Source organism: Chinchilla lanigera, unplaced genomic scaffold, assembly GCF_000276665.1.
Source record: "Chinchilla lanigera isolate Chin_1 unplaced genomic scaffold, ChiLan1.0 scaffold00048, whole genome shotgun sequence".
NCBI classification, from domain to species: domain Eukaryota; kingdom Metazoa; phylum Chordata; class Mammalia; order Rodentia; family Chinchillidae; genus Chinchilla; species Chinchilla lanigera.
The window spans coordinates 8475133-8495698 of record NW_004955449.1 but is presented as its reverse complement, the minus strand read 5'-3'; the positions used below and the strand labels follow the sequence as shown (position 1 = coordinate 8495698).

The following is a 20566-nucleotide window of genomic DNA, read 5'->3' as shown; positions in this document are numbered from 1 at the left end:
GTCTCGTGTACCAGGTTTGTGACGAGGAAGAGAACCACTCTGGGGCCTCCACTTCCTCCTCCACAGAATCAAGGTTACACTGCCCTTCTTGGACTGAATGCCTCTTTTTTTTTTTTGTCTTTTTGAGACAGGGTCTAGCAATGCAGTTCAGGCTGGACTTGAGCTCACTTTGTAGCCCAGGCTGCCCTCAAACTTGCACCAATCCTCCTGCCTCAGCCTCCCAAGTGCTGGGATTACAGGCGTGCACCACCACGCCCAGCTCTGAATGCCTCTTAAAGGTGCATGTTGTCTCCTATCAGTTATGTAGGTGTAACCTATGTAGTCGTAACTCTAGGATGCAGAGTAATTCCTTACAGACCAGTCAATTACAGCAGTTCCCTCCTACAGTTTTTCACTTTCTTCAGTCTCAGTTATGTGAGGTCAACCAAAGTCCAAAGAATATTAAATAGAAAAATTACAGAAATAAACTGTTCCTAAGATGCGCATCATTCTGGGTCATGTAATAAGAGTCTGTACTTTCTCTGTCCTACCTGGGGCATTAATCATCCCTTTTTCAGTGCATCCATGCTGTGGATGCCACCTGCCCAGTGTTCGTTTAGCAGTCATCTTAGTTATCAGATTGCCTGTCATGTAACTCAGGGCTTGTGTTCAAGTAAACCTGCTTTTTTTTTTTTTTTTTTCACTTTGAAATAGCCCTAAAGCATAACAGTAGTGATGGAAAAAAGTTTCCATGAAATTAAAAAATTGGACAGATATTAGCTCTGGTACTCTGCGGCAGCCCTGCAGGGCATATAGAGAAAAACATAGCATAGGTAAGGTCCAGGAAAAGCTGTGATTTCAGGCACCCATGGGATGTCTTGGAATGTATTCCTCATGGAAAACAGGCAACTACTGTACTTACCAGATATATATGTCAACTACCCTATATCTGCTACTTTTTTTCTATTAAAAGCAAACATAAGAACAAAAGAAAATATTTAAATTGCAGATTACTGTACATTTAAAATACAGACTAAAGCTTTTTAATTGTAACACCCTTATCATATGAAACCAGTCACTCTCAATAGATAATTAACACATGTTGGCTTTTTTGTTAGGAACTCTACTGCATTATAGAAACAATTTGTGTTCATTCAAATTATATGAAGGCTTTATTGATTTTATTTTTACTTAACAAGTAGCAAACAATTATATAGTACTTACTATGTGCCAAAGACTGTTCAATGCTGTACAAATATTAATTTATTTAATCATCATAACAGCATTCAATGGTAAGTATTATTAAAACTGCTTTATAGTATAGGAGTATAAAACACGAAGCAACTTGTACTTTTCCAAGAGGCAACCGAAGGTCTCACGGTGAGTAAACGTCAGACTCAGGAACCGAGTTAAGTCCTTTGCCTCCAGGGTACATGTTTATAACCATTTTTCCTTCACAAAAGCCCTCGAAGAGTCCACATTTTTAAAAAATACAAGAGTAAAGGAGCTGACCCAGAGTGGCAATGAACCTACAGGCACAACTGATCCCATCATTAGGGTTTATTGTCCCAGGCCATTAGCAGTCCCATAAAGGGTCAGAGGACTGTGACGGCTGACTACTTGCGCTGTTTCTACCTGCTTCTAAGATTCATGCAGTTGGCTTTCTTTGTAATTTCCTGAAAATGTAGCTAGATTATCAGTGCATAATTCTAGAGTATTCTAGGTCCTGGGAGCAAGTGTTCACAGGATATAAGGAAAAACAAAACAAAACAAAACAATAGTAGACCATTTCAGAACTAAAAAGGGGGACTATTTAAGGTTGAGATTAATAGCTTGAGCTGTGTACTGACACTGCATTTTAATAAGGATGTTCTGGTACCAGCTACGTGGTTTTGGTAAATTACTTCACCTCTCTGGACCTCAGTTTCATTATAAATCTGGTATAGTTCTATACCGTGTCTATACCATGGTCATGGCCCTGAGGGTTGAATGGATTAATACCTAAAGTATAAATAATGGAAATGAATTGCTGGAGTAATGAAGGCATGCAGTTTTCAAGCAGATATCAGCAGTGATTTACCAAGTTTTCATTTACCTTTCCTGCATACCTTTGAGCTTCCTGGAAGCACCTCTTGATTATCAGTACTCAGACACCCCCAGAACAGTTCTTCGTATGTATCATTTCCTCTAGCCTTCCTCAGTTCCAATGACAGAGGGGTGACCTCTCCTGAAGGAAAGTAATCAAATGCATACCATCTGGGAACGTACTAGTCCCTTGATACTTCCAAGATGATTCACATACTCAAAAATTGTCTATGTTGTCTCTACTGAATTCTTCATCAGAAGCCAGAAGTCTGGGGACCAAGACAAGGTCCACCTTATACTAATTCTGTGTCTCACTTTTCTCTTTTCCCAACTGTGAAACTTTGGAGGAGTGCTTTGGTCTCTGGCAAAGGACAGAGATGAAAATGCTGCTTATTTAAATCATTCAAACATTAAATTTGGAAACACTAAAGAGTACACCCTTGAGAGAGAAGGCAGAGGAACTGGTTAACAGAGAATATCAAGGTTTGGAATTTCAGTTTGCACCAGGTGATGCAGGCAACGTGGAAATCTTTAAGTGAAACTCTGCAAAGATAAGAAACATTGAATCCTGCTCTTATAAAATGCAATCATCATTACCCTGCCCGTTTTTTTCTCTTCTATTCCAAGGAACATAAGCTCCTAAAATGTAGAAGGAAAAGAAATCTCTTTATACCTTCCCTTCTCTTCTGTATATTCCAAAATTAAAATTACATTTGCTTTGGAAAAAAATACTTCTTGTAACAAATAACCGATATGTCATGAAAGTAGATCCCTGAGACTGTACCTATAGATCCCGAAGGTGAGGAGTGAAATATAAATCAATGTATATGCAATTTTATTTTACTTTAATAATGTCTTTTTGTGGTACTGCGGATCAAACTCAGGGGTGCTGTACCACTGAGCTACATCTCAAGCCCTTTTTTATTCTGAGACAGGATCTCATTAGGTTGCCCAGGCTGGCTGTGAACTTGTGTTCCTTTTGCCTCAGCCTCCCAAGAAACTAGAATTACCCCTGCTTGGTCTTTATATGCGCAGTTTTAAACCAGACTACAACGGTCATTCACCAAGTCCTGATTTCCCCCGTTACCTCATACACATGGTAGCAGAACTTTATCTAAGCCTGCACATTGGAGCTGCCAGAACTGTTCCAAAGATCTTTGTACTGATTCTCTGCTTTGGCAAGACACCTACAAAGGAAAGGATCAGTGAGCTATAAAAAGAACTGAAGGAAACATACTATACTCCCAGGCATAAAAACACTTCATTAAGTATTCTTTAGTAAGGATTTTAGTGTGTTGATTCTCTACAGGGAAAGATTGTTTCTTTAAGTTTTTGAATATTTTCAAAAACTACATGATGGATGGATGTGCTTCTGAAATTATCATTTTGTGAGAAATAAAAATAAAAATTGCATTAATAAAACCTAGCTGACTGGGTATAGTGTGACTGTAATCCCAGCACTCAAGAGGCTGAGACAGGAGGATTTCTGCATGTTTCAGGTCAGCTTGGGTTACATAGTTCAAAGCAATTCTGGACTAGTGAAACTCTGACTCAAAAAAACAAAAGCACAAAATGCAGGCAAAGTTTATATATGCATCATATACTTTAAAAGAGAAATAAGCCTTGAAAATTCAGAAATATACACTTCTGAAAAGTTCTAAAAATGATTATACATATTCTTTTTAATATGAATAACATATTAAGGAACTTTACTGTTTAATTTGCCTGTGGTCTCTTCTATCATGTAAAAATTCCAATAAATATTATTAATTGCAATTATATGCAGGGAGAAAAAGAAAGGATTAGAGAAAGAAACTATTTTTCAATGGATATTTTAGTAGCCTTCAAATACAAAATTCCTAAACTATGCAGTGTAAAGTAAATCATAAAATTTTAACCTGTAAACTCCATTTATTCATTCAACAAATCTGGTTGAATATTCAAGGCATGTTGGATACTATTCTGAGTGCTTGATCTCTCTTCATGAATAAAATAAATAAAAGTCCTGTCGGGACAACTCGTCCTTGGATTTCTTGCATATCTTCACGTCTTTCTGAGAACACATGGGGCACTGCGGCAATATCTCTTTACGAGGGCCACTTCCCAGTGCTGTGTTTGCAGAGAGAGACTCTCGGGGAAGAGGGAGTTTCTCTCTTTAGTCAAAGAATTCACCCATAGTAAATTTGGTTGAAGAGGTAGATTACCACCAAACTTCTCCTGTTTATGTAGCAGATATCTAGCCATTCCACATTGTTCCTGTGGAATTTGGAGGACAAGAAAATTAAGGTGTGATGTGTAATATACCAATTCCTCAAGATGAATGCAGCTAGTATATATTAAAAAATGTGCTAATTTTAAAAAGAAACTAAAATTTCAAAAAAGAAGTACCACCAGAAACCTGCTGCTCATGCTGCTTGCTGTGCTATAATAAAGTACTTTTTTTGGACCCAAGAGTCTCATGTCTTTTGCCTCCATTCATGAAATATTAACAGGATAATTTTTTAGTTATAGAGTAAAATCAGACCAAGACAGGAAAAAGCCCTGCTGTCATTCAACTTATATTCCTGACCATATTGATTCAGTTATTTCATGCCTTCAAAATTTACAGCCTTCCTTGCTTATTTCTGTTCTTTGCCCCAAGATTTCATCCTCCAGGCCCTACCTTATGTTTCATCACTACCAGTAAAACAAGAAAAATGATCTGTCTAACAACACGATTATATCTCATACAACTTCATAGAGAATTAATCAATCGCAAGTAATATGATGTCTTCACATTGCGGTCACTGCTGTAAGGCACACATGACAATTCAAACACTAAGGCAAAATCATTTTGTAAATCCTTCACTAATAGACTGCTAAAGGCAGGAATTTCAGTCATGTTTTTGCTGGAGGTTAATACCAATTAGTGATACATTATCAGCAAGATGTCTCTTTCAGAATCATTTTATAATATTCAGATAACTCTGCCTCCTAGTAGTCACTTGCTTTTTAGAGATGGGGCAACACCCTCATTATTGATGGTGTGTTTAGAAGTTTATTATGCTGCCAGGATTGATTTTGATATGTTAGAACCTCTGATATGCAAAATATAGCACATTTCAAATGGTTTCTAATGCAGAAGCTTTATGTGCCCTCAAGCATGATGGCAGTGTGTCCTCTCCTCAGTACATATTTTTTCCTTTGAAATGTTCCCCAGGAATGTAGTTAAAGTGACTAGACATTAATGAGGAAGGCAGACATGTTTTTCAGGAGGCTTCCAGGGGAAAACATTGAATGTCATTTTATCTAAAATAGGAAAATATGTTTAGGAGATTAAAATGTTTACTTATTTAGGTTGTTATTCAGTTAGTCATTCATCTAGTTTATTAGACAGCACTTATCACGTGTGTGCTAGTGCCCAGCAGGCCCACACTCCAGGGGTCCCACAGTGGGTAAGATGCTGTCCTCCACCACAAAGTCCTCTCTCAGCAGTGGCCAAGACAGTTGCAAATATACCTATTTTTATCATCATTAACAAGGTGGAATCCTCTGCAAGTGTGTAAAAAGAACACTTCCTCATCCTGGGACTCTGGGAAGGGTTTCGTAGAGGTGACATTTGAGCTGCTTTAAATTCCTTTTTCTAATAGACAGTACGTGTTAAATCAGCACTGGACCTTGTGCACAAGCAGTTCCTTCATTCGTAGTTTTGGAGTGTTAGATGCTTACTTAGTTCACGTGCGCTGCTATAACAAACTACCATTAATGAATCAGCTTATTAACACCAATAATTTGTCACAGTTGTGGAGTCTGAGAAGCCCAGCACCAAGGCAGAGGGAGATTTGGCAGGTGTTATGAATCCATTTCCTGGTTTGTAGATAGTGCCTCCTTGCTGGGTCCTTTCATGGTGGCAAGAGTGAGTTTCTCTCCACTGGGGTCCCTTCTATAAAGACATTACTCCCACCCTGGAGGGTGATATCCCTGTATGCTAGTCACCTCCCAAAGGCCCACCACCTAATATTATCACCTTGGGTTTAGGATTTCAACTTAGGTTTTTCAGAAGGAAACAAACATCCATACCCTAACAAATACTGAAAGGACTATGAAAAATTAAAGCGTATGCTAAGTAAAATAGAAAAATAACAGTTAAAAGATATTCTGTTTGTTTGGATGTCTGAAGCCTCCCAAATCATTCACTGGCTTCCAAGAAACAGCAGTACCCAGTAACCCCAGCTGTCCCCCCAGCTACCCTTGCAAACTTTGTTTTCCACAGTTTAGAATCTCAAACTTTCTGTCATATGAAACCTGTAACATAGCATTGATTAATGTCTCCTTATCTTTTTTCATCATTTAGATTTTCATTTGAAGTAAATATAGTAGAGGCTCTTTTTAGGCATACTGAGAAGTTGTTTTTTTTTAAAAAAAAATCATGCTTCCAGATTTCATTCTTCCTCAAGAAGTTCGAACTCAAATAAATGCACAGTCTCTGACCCAGCCTTGCTCCCTAGAATGTCCTCCAAGACATCTATTTTAGAAGAGTTCTGCTGCTTTTATGGCTGTTAAGGATTTGTTTTGCTTTGTTTTCTTGTTTTTAAGCGATGTTCTGACCTGGATTATTATGATGTATTAGGCTTGACAGGGCTGTATTGTTGGACCAGATGAAATACTGTTTGGGATGTCACTGAGCAGGTGGAAAATGTTGTTTAATCCTTCTAACAGGAGAGGCTTATGCTGGTATTGAGAAAATGTAAAAAGCAGCAAAACAGGCTAGAAGAGCTGAAGAAGAGCAAATGTATCTTTCTGTCATTGTGTGAGAATGCCTCGTGCAGCTTTATTTTACACTGAGATGTTCCATGTCCCCAAAATATTTCTCCGGTGGTGGTAATGAATTGCATTGCCCTCTTGGTTGTAAGAGCACGGGTGTTCTGCTGAGGAGCCATATGGTTCCCATTTATTTTAATGTGTCTTTGACATCAGGAGAATTGCTGAGACAGCAGAGGAAAGTGCTTACACCTTGGACTGCAGCCAGAACTGCGATTATTTATGTGTGGTAACAACTACCTTTTTTTCCAGTAAGGAGCGATATGGTCTTAAGATGTTATCCCTGTTTGGATCTTAATAAAACTAGACTATAGGTTTATATATTTTGGAAACAACTGTTACTTTAGTGGCAGTGAAATCTGTCTCGTAAGCATGAAGTTTTAGTGTATAATTACACGTGTGAGAGATTAAGGAAACAAGCTGGGAAGTAGCTTACTTACTTTCTCACTGACAGTAAAGGAAAATGCTTTTTATTTGCTTTAACAGCATCACCAAGATAGTACCGTTCATGTGTAATGCTTTCCGTCTGTGATTCATAAGGACGTTTATAAAGGTAATTATTTCCTATAATATTCCTGTGAGGTAGATAAACATAATTCTGGAAATATTAATGGAGAAACTGAGAAATCAGGTGCTCATTAATATAATTTGTATAATGGATCATAAGAAGTATGACAATCCAGGTATCATCAATCATATTGTTTTACATTTTTTTATTTTCCTGATAAGAAGACAGGAGAATATTTTAATTTATTAGCAATGTGACATACTTATAATAAAGAAGCATCCTTAAAAATGGGAAGATAAATATATAGCTCAGTAGTATATGTTGTATATGTAAATGTTAATATGGCTCAGGGAAATCTTAAAGTTTTTCTAGAAAATCTTAATATTTTCTAAAGAAATACAGGTAGTGTGAAAAGAGAAAAGAGCTGGTGATGTTAAAACTTCAGCAAAATGTTTCTCAGTAGTAATAATGTCAGCTGGGTAGCTGAATATATAGAACAGGGAAAAATTTATTTTCTGATCTGCTTTGGGAATTGCTGAGTAAAATTTGGTACCTAAATTTAACAAAATAATTTGACATTGCGTTAAATATACAATGTTATTGTATGTAACTGTATTTAGTGTTATTTAACAATGTTTAACATTGCTTTAAATATACTCCTTGAGAATTGCAGGTAAACATTAAGTGATGTTTCACTAAGAACACAACTGGAAGACTGTGTCAAATGTAGAAGTATAACACCTACATACATGACGCTTAAGACTGTTCATTTGATGGATGAATGGATGTCAAAGGGAAATCATAAGTCTAAATTAGAATGAGATTTGGTACCTCATTCAGTTGGTGGTACAGTGTCAACCTATAGTTTAACCTAAATTTGTTTTAGTTTGGCAGTTGACCATCCCCAATCTTAATGGCATTTTAATGCCAGAGGATTCTGCTGTCACATCACATTTTCAGGATGATGTCAGTTCTACACATGAGGGAGAGGGCCAGCGGTAGGTCTATTATGTATAGATTAGTTACAAAACAGAATGTGATTTTTTTTAAGAGCTTCAATTTCAAGTTTATAACTGTAAAATATAATATATACTACATTTTTCCTAACAAGCATGAGTGTAAAAGGCACAGTCCCCCTTAGAGATTTCTCATAAGGACTAAAAGTAAAAGCAATGACATTTTTAATAAACAGAAAGATGCGGATGTAATATACATATCTCTAAAAAGTGATCATCACTTTACTGTGAGTTAATCATTCTAATAAAATATGGCATCCAAGCTGGAAGGTCAAATTTACATTTTATTTTTACATGCGGCTGACAGAATTGACATCAGAATCTTAGACAATAAACCCTATTTTTTCCAGATACAGAATATCAAATAGTTGATTGCTTTGTTGAACTGCCCCTATGGAGGCAGATTCTGCTTTCAGAGCACTGAAAACACAGGCATTTGCCTGTCAGGGGAGACAGAAAGGAGCTGGTGCCCTCCGTGTGGCTCCCTTGCTGCCTCGCAGGGATGTAGCCGGCAGACCGAACGGATGCCGACGTGACGCGCATGTTCATGATCCAAAACAAAGCATTAGTCAGCCAGTCTCTGGGGTCATCTTCCGATTATTCCTGTTCTTGCTGTTTTGTTGTTGCTGTTTACATGCATATGAAGATTCTGTGTATGGATAGATAGAATATTTATTATATATAAATAGGATATTTATTATCTATAAATATAGATAATATTTATATCTATATAGATAGAATATTTATATCTATGTATCTGTATAAATAGAATATTTATTCTATGGATAGAATATTTATTAGTCTTATGTATTTTTCTGTAAACCAGTGATTTCAACCAAAAAGTCTCATTTTAAATTATTTCACAAAGTAATTTAAGCGGCAATGCACAAAAAATATTATTAGACTCAAGGAAAATCCATTGTGACTATTTTCAACTTAATATTAGAATGGAAAAACTGTAAAGCTAAGTAGTTGAACTATCTCATTCTGTTTATGAATTATAAATCTAATCCTCCACTGCGAGTGAGACCAGAATGACAACTGCTTCTCGTGTGTGCTTATCATGTTTTGTGTGGTGTCATCTACTTACTGATTGATTAATACATAAGGTTGGGTTGAGGGAGGAATGATCTATAGGGGCTAAGGAGAGAGATGCACTACATTTTTAAGAGCATTAAGTGCTAAGTAGATGAAACCAATTATATGAGTAGCAAATGGACTAAAATTATGGGCATCACTTAAGTAGAAACACTTTTTTTTTATTTTTAAGTTTTGATATTTCCATACTTATAAAGGCAGTAGCTTTTTTAAGCCCTAATTTTCTGTCCTTTGAGTAATTCTGACACTCCTTCCTGCCTCTGTCTCAGTTCTGATTATCTCTTTGGGAAGGCAAAGCACTTCAGTTCCAAAATATTGGGTAGGTAATGAACATTTGCCTACATCATCCCCAATATTTGTGATGTCCTCACTCTTTTGTTTGTGCCTGTGTATTTTACTCTTCAGAACTAAGTATAAAATATGTGATATCACTGACTTGGCTGTAGATAATTGATCAGTTTATATTATATACTTAAGGTAATTTGGCTACTGCTTATAGTTGGAAATATAATATTCTCAGTTAAGCTTTACTTTCATTTTGCTTTTCATTCATCTATGCCTTATAATACTTCCTTAGTAGTATTAGTCTTTTAATAATTAGTCTTTTAGTAGTATTAGTCATTTCCTTCAGTTAAATGACACACTGTCTTAAATACATTGCTTAAACAAAATAACTGAAGAGATGACTGCAGCAAGCATGTTGGGGACACTTTGAACTAGAAGGGGACAATTGGACTATTCAGTGGACTAGAAGGGGACATGGAACAAAGAGAGATTGATTTGGGTAGCAAACTGGACTTCACTTTCTAAGGAATTATGCTTGTATTTCTGGTTGTTAAACCCATTTGTACTCCTTCCGGTCATTAAGACTTGAGACCATATCCATGGCATTGCAATCAAGAAAAGCCAATCCCCACAATTAGGTCAAGTTGGAGAAGTTGAGAATATATGATCACAGGAATTTGTGTAAGTCATTTATAAAGTTTTAATTAATCTTAAAGGCTTTACCTGCAATTTACTTAATATCTAATCTGTTGTGTTCATTTCTATATAAGATGGTTTCTAATGAAACTGGATATTCTGTCAGCCAAGCTTCGCAGCTTGACAATTGATTCAGCCTGGGCTTGTTCTTCAAAAGATGAACAAGCAAGGTGCACCATTTGAGAGTCCCATATTAATTTGGTCTCTATGATAGAAAAACACAAATTTACATTGCTTAGTATATACCGAGAGAAACAAGTTAATTTCAGCAATCTAACTTTGCTACCAGTACATTTTTCCCAAATTTAAAAATAAACTCAGTGTGCAGACTTAACAAAATCGTGTGGCATTTTCCCTTTGAGCATAAGGTTTAGGAGACAAAGGCATATAACTGAGTTTAGACCCAAAGAATAAAATTAAAATTTTCTACAATTTTACCCCTTTTTACCATGAAACTGGACCATGAGCTTTCAATTTCCACGTGCCAAAGTCAGTGCCAAAACATGTACCTGTCTGCTCTTCTTTTCTAGGTATAGCTGAACTTTGCTGTTGGCTATTGACCCTAGAAAATGCAAGTGTGTCTATATATGGTGGCCACCTCTCTGCCCAAGCATTCCCTCCACGGTGGCTGCTCTTTAGTGAAACTGGTGCTTCACAACCTGGTCTTCAGTTTTCAAGCCCAGATATGTAACTGGCTCTGCGCATGCAGAAATCACCAAGCTCTAAAACATGACACACATTAATGACCTTCACAAATGATGGACACATAAATCAGAAAGCATATTGGATTATTTTCAGGAAGAAATAAAGTTGACAGGTCACTGAGAGAATCTTATATAGACTTAAAGGTGTGCTGCCATGTGCATGGACCAGTGTGGAAATGGGGCAGGGTCAGCTGAAGTTTCTTAGAGAGCGGTATAATTCAGCTTTGAAACCTGGATGTCCTCTTCCTGAGTGTAGGATCAGAAAATGTAGAGCATTCATCTGAGACAAACACTTCCCTTGATGGTACTGAAAACATTGTCCAATGCTTAGATTTCTGTTTCCGACTTAATCCAATTTGCTCATGACTTCTTTCTGTATATAATTTATGATACAGATTATTTTCTTACCCTGATGTTGTGAATTAATTTTTCTGTTCTCTATTCATTTTTAAAGCATTTTTAAGGATGAGTAGCATCTGCACATAGCTAAATCACTCTGTGCTCTTCATTCCTTTAATTTGGAAAGATCAGTATTGCTTCTATAGTTGGTGATCATTTACAGTGATCCCTATATGGCCCGATGTGCTGAGCATCATAGTGTCTTCAAGGGCTGTGTCCTGGGTAGCATATGGGATACGTCGCTGTTACACTGAAGACATTTGGAAACTCTGATTAGGATGGAGGAAAAGGAACTGAAAGAAAGTTTAAAAATGGCATGGGATATGAAAGCAGACTGATTATTTTTCAAAGCAGTAATAAAGCCAATTCTCTTCTCTCTTTTTCTTGCTCTTGACCTCACAGTGGTAAAGCTAATGCTAAACTCGGTCAATGCACAAAGTAGAGTTCATTCATTTTGGGAAGGGCATAAATTACTAGGTAGGCAAATCAGGGAGCTCTCACATTCCCTAAGGCAGATGTGTGCAGTGAATTTAGTCTGGTTTTCCCTGGTTTCAGGAACACAGACTTTTTTTATGACTTTATTTTGTGATGTTAGTCAAAGCAGGGCCTGGAGGCAGGAGATAGCTTATAATGGCCCATTGTAGGGCTCTGATTTAACCATCAGAACAGAGTTGTGTGTTGCTCCTGAGTTCAAGAAAGTCGCATTTAAAATATCCTCCATTAGGCTGATCATAAGAGTGTTTCAAAGCCTGTCTCTTAAGTATATTCTTTAAGATCATTGTCTTTACAGTGCTATTTATAATATGCAAATGTTAAAACAAGCACAAGTTTGAATTATAAACCCTCGGAGAAGGGAGGACACACACTATTCCTAGCACACTCTGACAAGGTTAGCCCTGCCAAGGACGCCGATGAAGGGCTCCTGTGCTTTGCCACTATTATCATCCTCACAAGCTTACAAAATTATCTCTATATCCTAGCTTTGGGAGGAAAGGTAATTTGGCTTTTAGGGAAAAGGTACAGCAATGGATTCATCAAAAAGGGTAAAGATTCTTACACAATAAAAATACAGTACAGATGTAAATAAATTATTCAAAAATAAATTTGCCTAGAATGTCACTTCTTGTCTAAAAAATAAGTAATAAAATCATTGGAGACATTTGTAATAATTTTCCTAAGTATATTAAAAGCTTTTCTTCTTGATTCCTAAATTTATGGCTTTTAAAGGTAATGTCCCAAAGGCATCATTTTTATGACACCAAAAATGAAAAAGATGGGAGGTTATCACTGAACAGCAGAGGTTCTACTTGGCCTGCTGCAAGGAGGGAACAGGGGAGGCTGTCAGATCTGATAGCAGATTACTGGACAGAGTGTTGAATTTTGTTTCTTATGGCGATCTTTTACATTTGACAAATTCTTCTCCATTTCAAGATGATTTAAACAAACAGTTATGAAGGAGATCGGAGCTTTTAAATCGAAGTTGAAAACTGTCTCTACTGCCAGGAGTGCAAGTACCTTGCAGTGAATGTACACACAAATAATCAGATGCATTGTGTACACGTTTCAGTGCTTTTGCTTTCTGGCAGTCTCTTCTGGAGAAGCAAAGTAGTGGAAAAGAGGGAGAGGTAGGAAAGCTGCAGTTCACCCAGTGTCATAGGTCTGTCTGCTACGTTCCAGTCTTCTGAGCTGTTCATTATGCCCAGGTTTTTTACTCTAGAATGGAAGCTTCATGTGTGAAGGAACCCCCACCTCATTTTTTCACTTATATATCTCAACTGTCTAGGAAGTACCGCACACGTAGTAAGACTTCACTTTATATATATTGATAAATAAATCCACAAAATGAGATTAATCAGAACAGCTGCTTTGTACTTGGAATGAGTGTTTTGGAGTGGCAATCAGACAAAGGGATTTAAACCCTCTTGAAAAAATATTCTTATGTAGATCCAAAGTGACAGCATGGTCCAGCGGTGATGAACCTATAGTACATGAGTCCTTGGTGTTTATATCATTGAAAGCTCTGAAAGGTTTGCCACCACTGTTAGTGTCTTTATTTTACTGCCTACACAGCCTTCCAAATCAAAATCACCAAAATCATCAAAGTCAGCGGGACCTGATGTCTATTCAGAACTGGTAGGACACCAAGTCTCAGACTTACTGATCAGCCTTGGTGTGGCCTCAGCTCTCCACCGTCACATGGAGCGGAACAGCCTAGCTCTAGGATAATGAATCCTGGTTTTAACACTAGTTAAAAGGCCTTGGCCATGTTATTTGGCCTTTGATGATATGATTTCCTAAAAATGGGGCCACAAAAAATACCAACTCTGGGCTGGGGATATCAGTCCATGGCACAAGAGCCTGTGTGGCAAGCACAAGGTCCAGAGTTTGAGTCCCGGTACCACAAAACAAAACAAAGCAAAACAGAAAAACCCCACAAACTAGGAATACCAACTCAAGGAATTGCAAGGATTAAGTGAAATAATTAATGTACAGGTTGTTGCAGGGTACAGCATGCGAATGACGCTCCATACATGTTAACTTACACTGCCTTGACAGCCAAGAATTTCTGCTCAGTTCATTCTTTCTTTCTGACTCATTTTCTATTTGAGTGTGTGCATTAATTTCCTGAAAGTATCATTGTAGAAGCACCACACACTGGCTTGGAACACCTCAAATCTCTTTTCTCACAGTTCTGGAGGATAGAATACCAGAATCAAGGTATTGGCAAGACTGCACACTCCCTCTGACACCCGTGGAGAGGGTTTTATCTTATGTATTTTAGCTTCTAGAAGCCCCAGCCTTCCTTTGCTTGTGGCACCATAGTCGTATCCACAATCTTCTCTCTGTCTTTTTATATCTTCTTCCCTCTTTCCACATCTGTATCCAAATTTTACCTTCGATAAGTCATATTGAATTAGTACTTACCCTAATGACCCCCTTTTAACTTGATTACATTTGTGATGACACTATTTCTTAATGAGATTATACCCTGAGGTACTAGAAGTTAGAACTTCAATATATTTAGGAGGATAAAAGGGGTACAGTTCAACCAGAATAGCATGCTTCTACTTCTTTCTCTGATTATATATGCCTTTCATTTTGTACAACACCAGATTTGGAATTTTTAGATCTAAACTTAACTTTCCCAATAATTATCTGTATATAAAAAAGATACTCAAACCCCTAAGCCTGGGTTATTTCACTATAAAATAAAAGAATTGGATCAGATACTATCTACCATGTATCTCATCTCCAAAAGGTCATGTTGATAATATGTGATTCTCTTTTCTCGACCGTAATGCACACCTCAACTCTCATTGATGCTTTGTGCATTTTGCTATCACTATAATTAATAATAAAGGTTCTGATCACCACAGAAAGTCTGCAAAATAATAGATACATTAATTAGCTTCATTCAGGAATTCCACAATGAGTACATATATCAAAGCATCATTGTTACACACCATAAAATATATGTAATTTTAATAAAAAACAAACAATAAAAAGAAAACCATTCTGAAATACGATTTTCAGTTATCTTAATCCTTGGATTAAAATCTCACTGTCTGTAATGCTAGTTAATGGGATACTCCTTTGTGTCAAATGAAAGCTTTCCTACATTTAGGTTGTTAAAAATATAAAAGTAGTGTAGTGAACCATTTTTTCTTTTTCTTTTTATTTGCATTTTGGAATTTTTTCCAATGTTGCAAGCAATATATTTATATTAACATACAATGATTATATCTATTAATGAGGTTCAGGATGGCAATTCAATACATGTACAGAATATGGAATGGCCAGATCATAGTAATTAGTATTTCTACCTTCATAAGCATTTATAATTTCTTTCTCCTGGGACCTTTCAGCTCCTGTCTTCTAGTTACTTATAAAATACATAACAAATTGTTGTGAATTATAATTATAGTAGTATGCTGTAGAACATTCAAATTTACTCATCTGATATTTTGGTAAATAGTCAATTTTGTTAATGGCAAGCATCCTCTTATTGAAATAAGGTATAAAGGTTAGTGCTGTGTACCTTTTCTAACAGTAGTGTAATTCAATTTGTATAAAAATCATCAAACCAAAACTCAAGGGGTTAGGAGATACGAGACATCCTTTGATAGAAATAAGAACCATAGTATGAGGGTTTATACTTTGTACCATTTCCAGTTGTACTACAGTGCAACTTGCAGAAAATCATAAAAGCAAAGCTTAAAGGATTAGGAGAAATGAAAAATTAAATTCCACCACTGATTCACAAAAATTTGGCAGCTTTCCTGAAAGTTTGGTTAGGCTACCACTATGGAAACATTTAAAAATCTACTCTGACACAGCTAGAAAAAATAATGTAAGAAGGGAAATTCAGCGGACTTTTTGCCACCTCTGGGATGTAACATTTTAAAGTCCACAAGGCCAAAATGCGTTGTCCATAGATAGCCTCAAGTTCAATCTTGAGCCTCGCTTGAACAAAGTTAGCATTTTCTTGTCCTTGCCTGAGAACTGCTGCCCCTGTGTTCGCTCAATTGTTTCCTTGTCTTTCAGCATCCTCCATTCTCAAGAGGGAGAAGCGGCTGAGGACAAAGAATGTGCATTTCAGTTGTGTCACCGTGTACTACTTCACCAGGAGGCAGGGCTTCACGAGCGTGCCCAGTCAGGGGGGCAGCACGCTGGGCATGTCCAGCCGCCACAACAGTGTGCGCCAGTACACCCTGGGCGAGTTCGCCAGGGAGCAGGAGCGGCTGCACCGGGAGATGCTGAGAGAACACCTCAGGGAAGAGAAGCTGAACTCTTTAAAACTGAAGGTAAAAAACATGAACTCACTTCCAAAGCCTCACATCTTCATAGGAATTTGAATCAACAATTTTTACACTTACAGTCACAAATCAAGCTGTGAATTTTATGTGACACACTACTTGCTGAGCCTTTGGTTTTTGTAAAAAAAAAAAAAATAGCAAAACAGTGTCTTTTATGGATACATATCTGGCATAACGTTCTTTACTGTTGAATATTGCTAGATTTTACAACTTGTGCTTGGATTGGAGCAAGCAGGTCACCAAAAATAGTTGTGGCCCCTGCTCCACAGAAGCCTTCAGAGGTGGCTTCCTCTCTACAGACAGATAGGAAAGAAAACATTACTCAAGTTGTCAAAAATAAAATCAGAACTTTGTTCGGTGCTGTGAAGGACAGTTACAAGGTGTTATGGAAGTGTATGATAGGCTATTGATTGCCGCAGGAGGTCAGGGAATGCTTCCTTCAGGAAGTGAAATAAAAACCTAAAGAGGTAACTCGGCAAAGAACATCGGCAGGACTGTTTCAGGCATCGGGCAACGCCACAGCAGCCTTGTGCCAAGAGGAGCTGTGAGCACAAATGTATGTTTGGTTGGAGCAGAGACTAGAAGAGTAAAGCGGCATGCTGGAGGCAGGGAGGTCAACCACAGTAACAGACTGTTTTCTTCTTTATACTAAGGGTGTCAGACAGTGTCAAGAATGTTAAGCTTGGGTGGTAACGTAATATTACCTATTTCAAGCACTGTGTGGAAACGGCGGAGGCGAGGAGAGCCGTGGTAGGACAGGACATGCGCGGTTAGATGTGGTGCGGGGCAACGGCACAAGTCCATCAGAGAGGTGAGCAAGGGTTAGGCTAGACACACAGCAGGGAGATGAAGAAAGATGGAGTGAGGAAGAAATTCATTAAGTAAAACCGACAGCACTTGATGATGGCTTGGATGTGGAAGGAAGAGAGAGGGATTGCCAAGAATGCCCCCTAAATTTCTTGCTTGCAAAACTGGACAATGGTAGATAATAACGTTTGCTGCCAGAGGCAAAGAACACAGGAAGAATTGCACAGTGGGGTACACAGAATTGCACAAAGGTAGATGATGAGAGATTTTTTCAGAATACTGACTTTGGGGTTTTTTTAATTATTTACTAAGAGATGTCAGAAAGGTTACCTAGGGGGACGTGGCTACTGTTGTACCACTTTAGAGATTAAGTGAAGAGAGATACGATGCAGCAAATGTCCTTTTCTGACTGGACACACTCTTTTTATTTTTATTGGTCTATCCCATAACTCTCGAATGATAAAGGAAATACATTTTAGGTAATCAGGTACTCAACCTAAAGTGTCATTCAATAATACTGAAATATCTAGAAACACCTGTTCTACTTCAAACTTTCATTTATGAAATCAGTCTGAAGAGGTGTGATATGTTTCAAAACCACTTATTTTTATATATTTCATTGTTTTTTTAAATTTTTTTTGGTACCAGGACTTGAACTCATGACCTCAGGCTTGCCAGGCAAGCACTTATGCCACTGAACTACATCCCCAGCCCATGTTTTATAATTTACATGTGTGTTTTAGTCCCTGTTTCATGATAAGGCACTCACTTAAATTAACTGGATGGTCTCTCCCAGAGCAACTCTCATATTCCCTTTGTAGTATTTTGATAAGGTTCACAGAAAGTCTGTAAGTTTGTCCAGTAGCTATTCACTATTATAATTGTTTTTATGATTTTATGTAGTTTAAATTAGTAAAAATGATCAAATTTCCTACTGAAATCTATCCTTTGCCTTTATAATCCAGTGGAAACCAACTATAGCCTTTACTCAAAGACTGAAGTCATTCTCCAAATCCAAATATTGCTAGAACAGTAGCAGTGGCTAACAGACATTGACGTTTATTTACCAGTCATTTTATAAACAATATTTAATCCTCACAGACACCCAGTGGGATATGATGTTCTAGCAACTGGGACCATAACGCTCTCTGAGAACCAGAAGATTTACTGAGGGAATTTTGAGGCATGTTGTATATGTGCTGAGTGTTGGGCAAAGCCACAGACTACAGCAACATTTCTCCACAAGAGGCAGGGACATAGCCTACTACTATAATTTGTGGCCAATGTTTTTATTTTATTTTGTTTTGTTGGATACTGCAGAGTAAACACAGGGCCTTAGCACTGAGCTACATGCCTACTCCTTTTTTAATTTTTAAATTTTTGAGACAGGGTCTTAATTGGCAAGTTGCCCAGGATGGGCTGAAACTTGCAATCCTCCTGCCTCTGCCTGGGATTACAGGTATGTGCCACCACGTCTGATTTCCTTCCAATGTATGCTTGCACTCTCTCTCTCTCTCTGTCTCTCTTTCTGTGTGTCTCTCTCTGTCTCTCTCTCTCTGTATCTCTTTCTCTTTCTCTAACAAGCTGAACAAAAAAAGAAGAAGCAAAAAGAACGCTGTCATAGTGATTCATTTTAAAAATTGTATTGTTGGAAGTTGGAGGCAGTCATCAGAGTGGTATCATATCTTGCTTTGTTATTAGCAAGTGAAAATGTATGGTTTTCCTCTTTGGTGGATATGCAAACAATTCAGCAGTTATCATTGCTACTTCTCAATGATAATGGATAAGCTAAAGGACAACAGGATTCTGAAGTGATCTGAGGTCAGCCTCACTGTACTTAAAGTAGCCATTAACACATGTTACCTAAAATCAACAGATCACAGTAATGTGGACCAGTTTTCTGAAAACTCCAAGAGGAATTAATGGAGAAACTTGTACATTTTAATTGTGATTTTTCTAGTATGTAACATCTATGGTTTTTAAAATATCATTGATTGTATTCATCTAAGACAATTATTCCAATGCAAAATTAGCTAACAAAAACATGAGCCATCTAAAACTCTCACTCTGGGACATGAAATTTCACTTTTAATATGATATTTGTTTTGAAGTATAAATCCCATAGGGGTAGTCAACAAAATAAATGTGGTTGCATTGATTCCATTATTTTGAGTTGGGTATTAGAAGGGCAGAAGAGGGATCCAGCGAGGAAAGGAAGGGTTGCTAAAGACAATCTTTATCCACTTGGATTTTGCCTGAGATGGTCGCCTGGGAATGGCAACAAACTGCCTGTTGGGTTAGGACGGAGGGAAAGTAGCAGCTGACATGGTGAACATTTCCAGAGCCCTCTTTAGGGAAACCACATGAAACAGCACGGAAACTCACTAGACTTGGGTAGTTTTCTTTCTACTCATTTCAGAACAGTCTTAAAAAGTGAAGAGAGATTACTCACTCGCTACACCTCCATATTTTGCCAAGGCCTCTCTGCTGAGTTCCAAACAGGAGACTATTTATCCTCTGGCTCCTCTCCCAATGGGAGAGAAATATGACTAAAAAGAAACACACATGTCCACTTCTAGATGTCTCCTTATATATTTTTACAATAAATATTTTGAAGCAAATTAAAAACAGAAAATTAGAGTTTGATTATGAAATAGTTTCTTTGTAATAATTCATCTTCCAAATTATGTTACATAAAGACTGAGAAATAATATACCCAATTAGATTTGTAGCACAAATCCAATTCTGTTGGGGGACTTCAAGCGTGTCTTCCTAGTTGGTGGTGGTGATGTTTTAAACATTTTCCGTAAACAACTAATGGAGGAAACTGATTGAATAAAACACATGTCCCTCGAAGAAATAACTAGCTTTAGATTTCTTAATTACGGAGCACAGTCCTTTTTCTCTGTCAAGCCTATTCAAAGATGTCATACACTTCACAGTAATCAATGGAGTCATCTTAACTCTATACTCTTTTCCAAATTAAGTGCTTAGATTTCATCATCTGCATCACGCTGTTGAACAATTACATTAGACTGTATTCCCATTCCTCATGTATCTGTAAAATGCTTTAAGCAGCCATTCGTGTGTTCTGTTCCATCAAGGCATGGTTGTGCAGTCACCGCTGGCTTCTATTCTGCTGGATTCTACTCCCCGTCCTAGCATATGTAATCTACCTTCCACAGCTTCCACTTCCCTGTCTCCATCTCTTCACAAGTATGCTCCTCTTCTTTTCCTCTCTCAAATCAAGGATCTGCCCCTACTCCTCTGACCATTTCCAATCACATTCTAAGGTTATTCAATTTTCTGAATTTCTCAGTCATTTGTTCCTTGAGTAATTCTTGAGTTTTAATTCTCCTTTTCTTATTTAAT

At 37.5% G+C, this 20566-nt stretch overlaps 1 protein-coding gene across 3 annotated transcripts in view; it reads left to right on the top strand.

Moving 5' to 3' along the window:
• Positions 1-20566, top strand: part of Csrnp3 (cysteine-serine-rich nuclear protein 3) — a 185102-nt gene that overhangs the window by 139695 nt on the left and 24841 nt on the right. For all 3 annotated transcript variants that reach the window (XM_005393293.1, XM_005393294.2, XM_013518805.1), the window contains one exon: positions 16116-16375. In XM_005393293.1, the coding sequence (XP_005393350.1) occupies positions 16116-16375 (260 nt within the window). The remainder of the gene's footprint in view (positions 1-16115; positions 16376-20566) is intronic.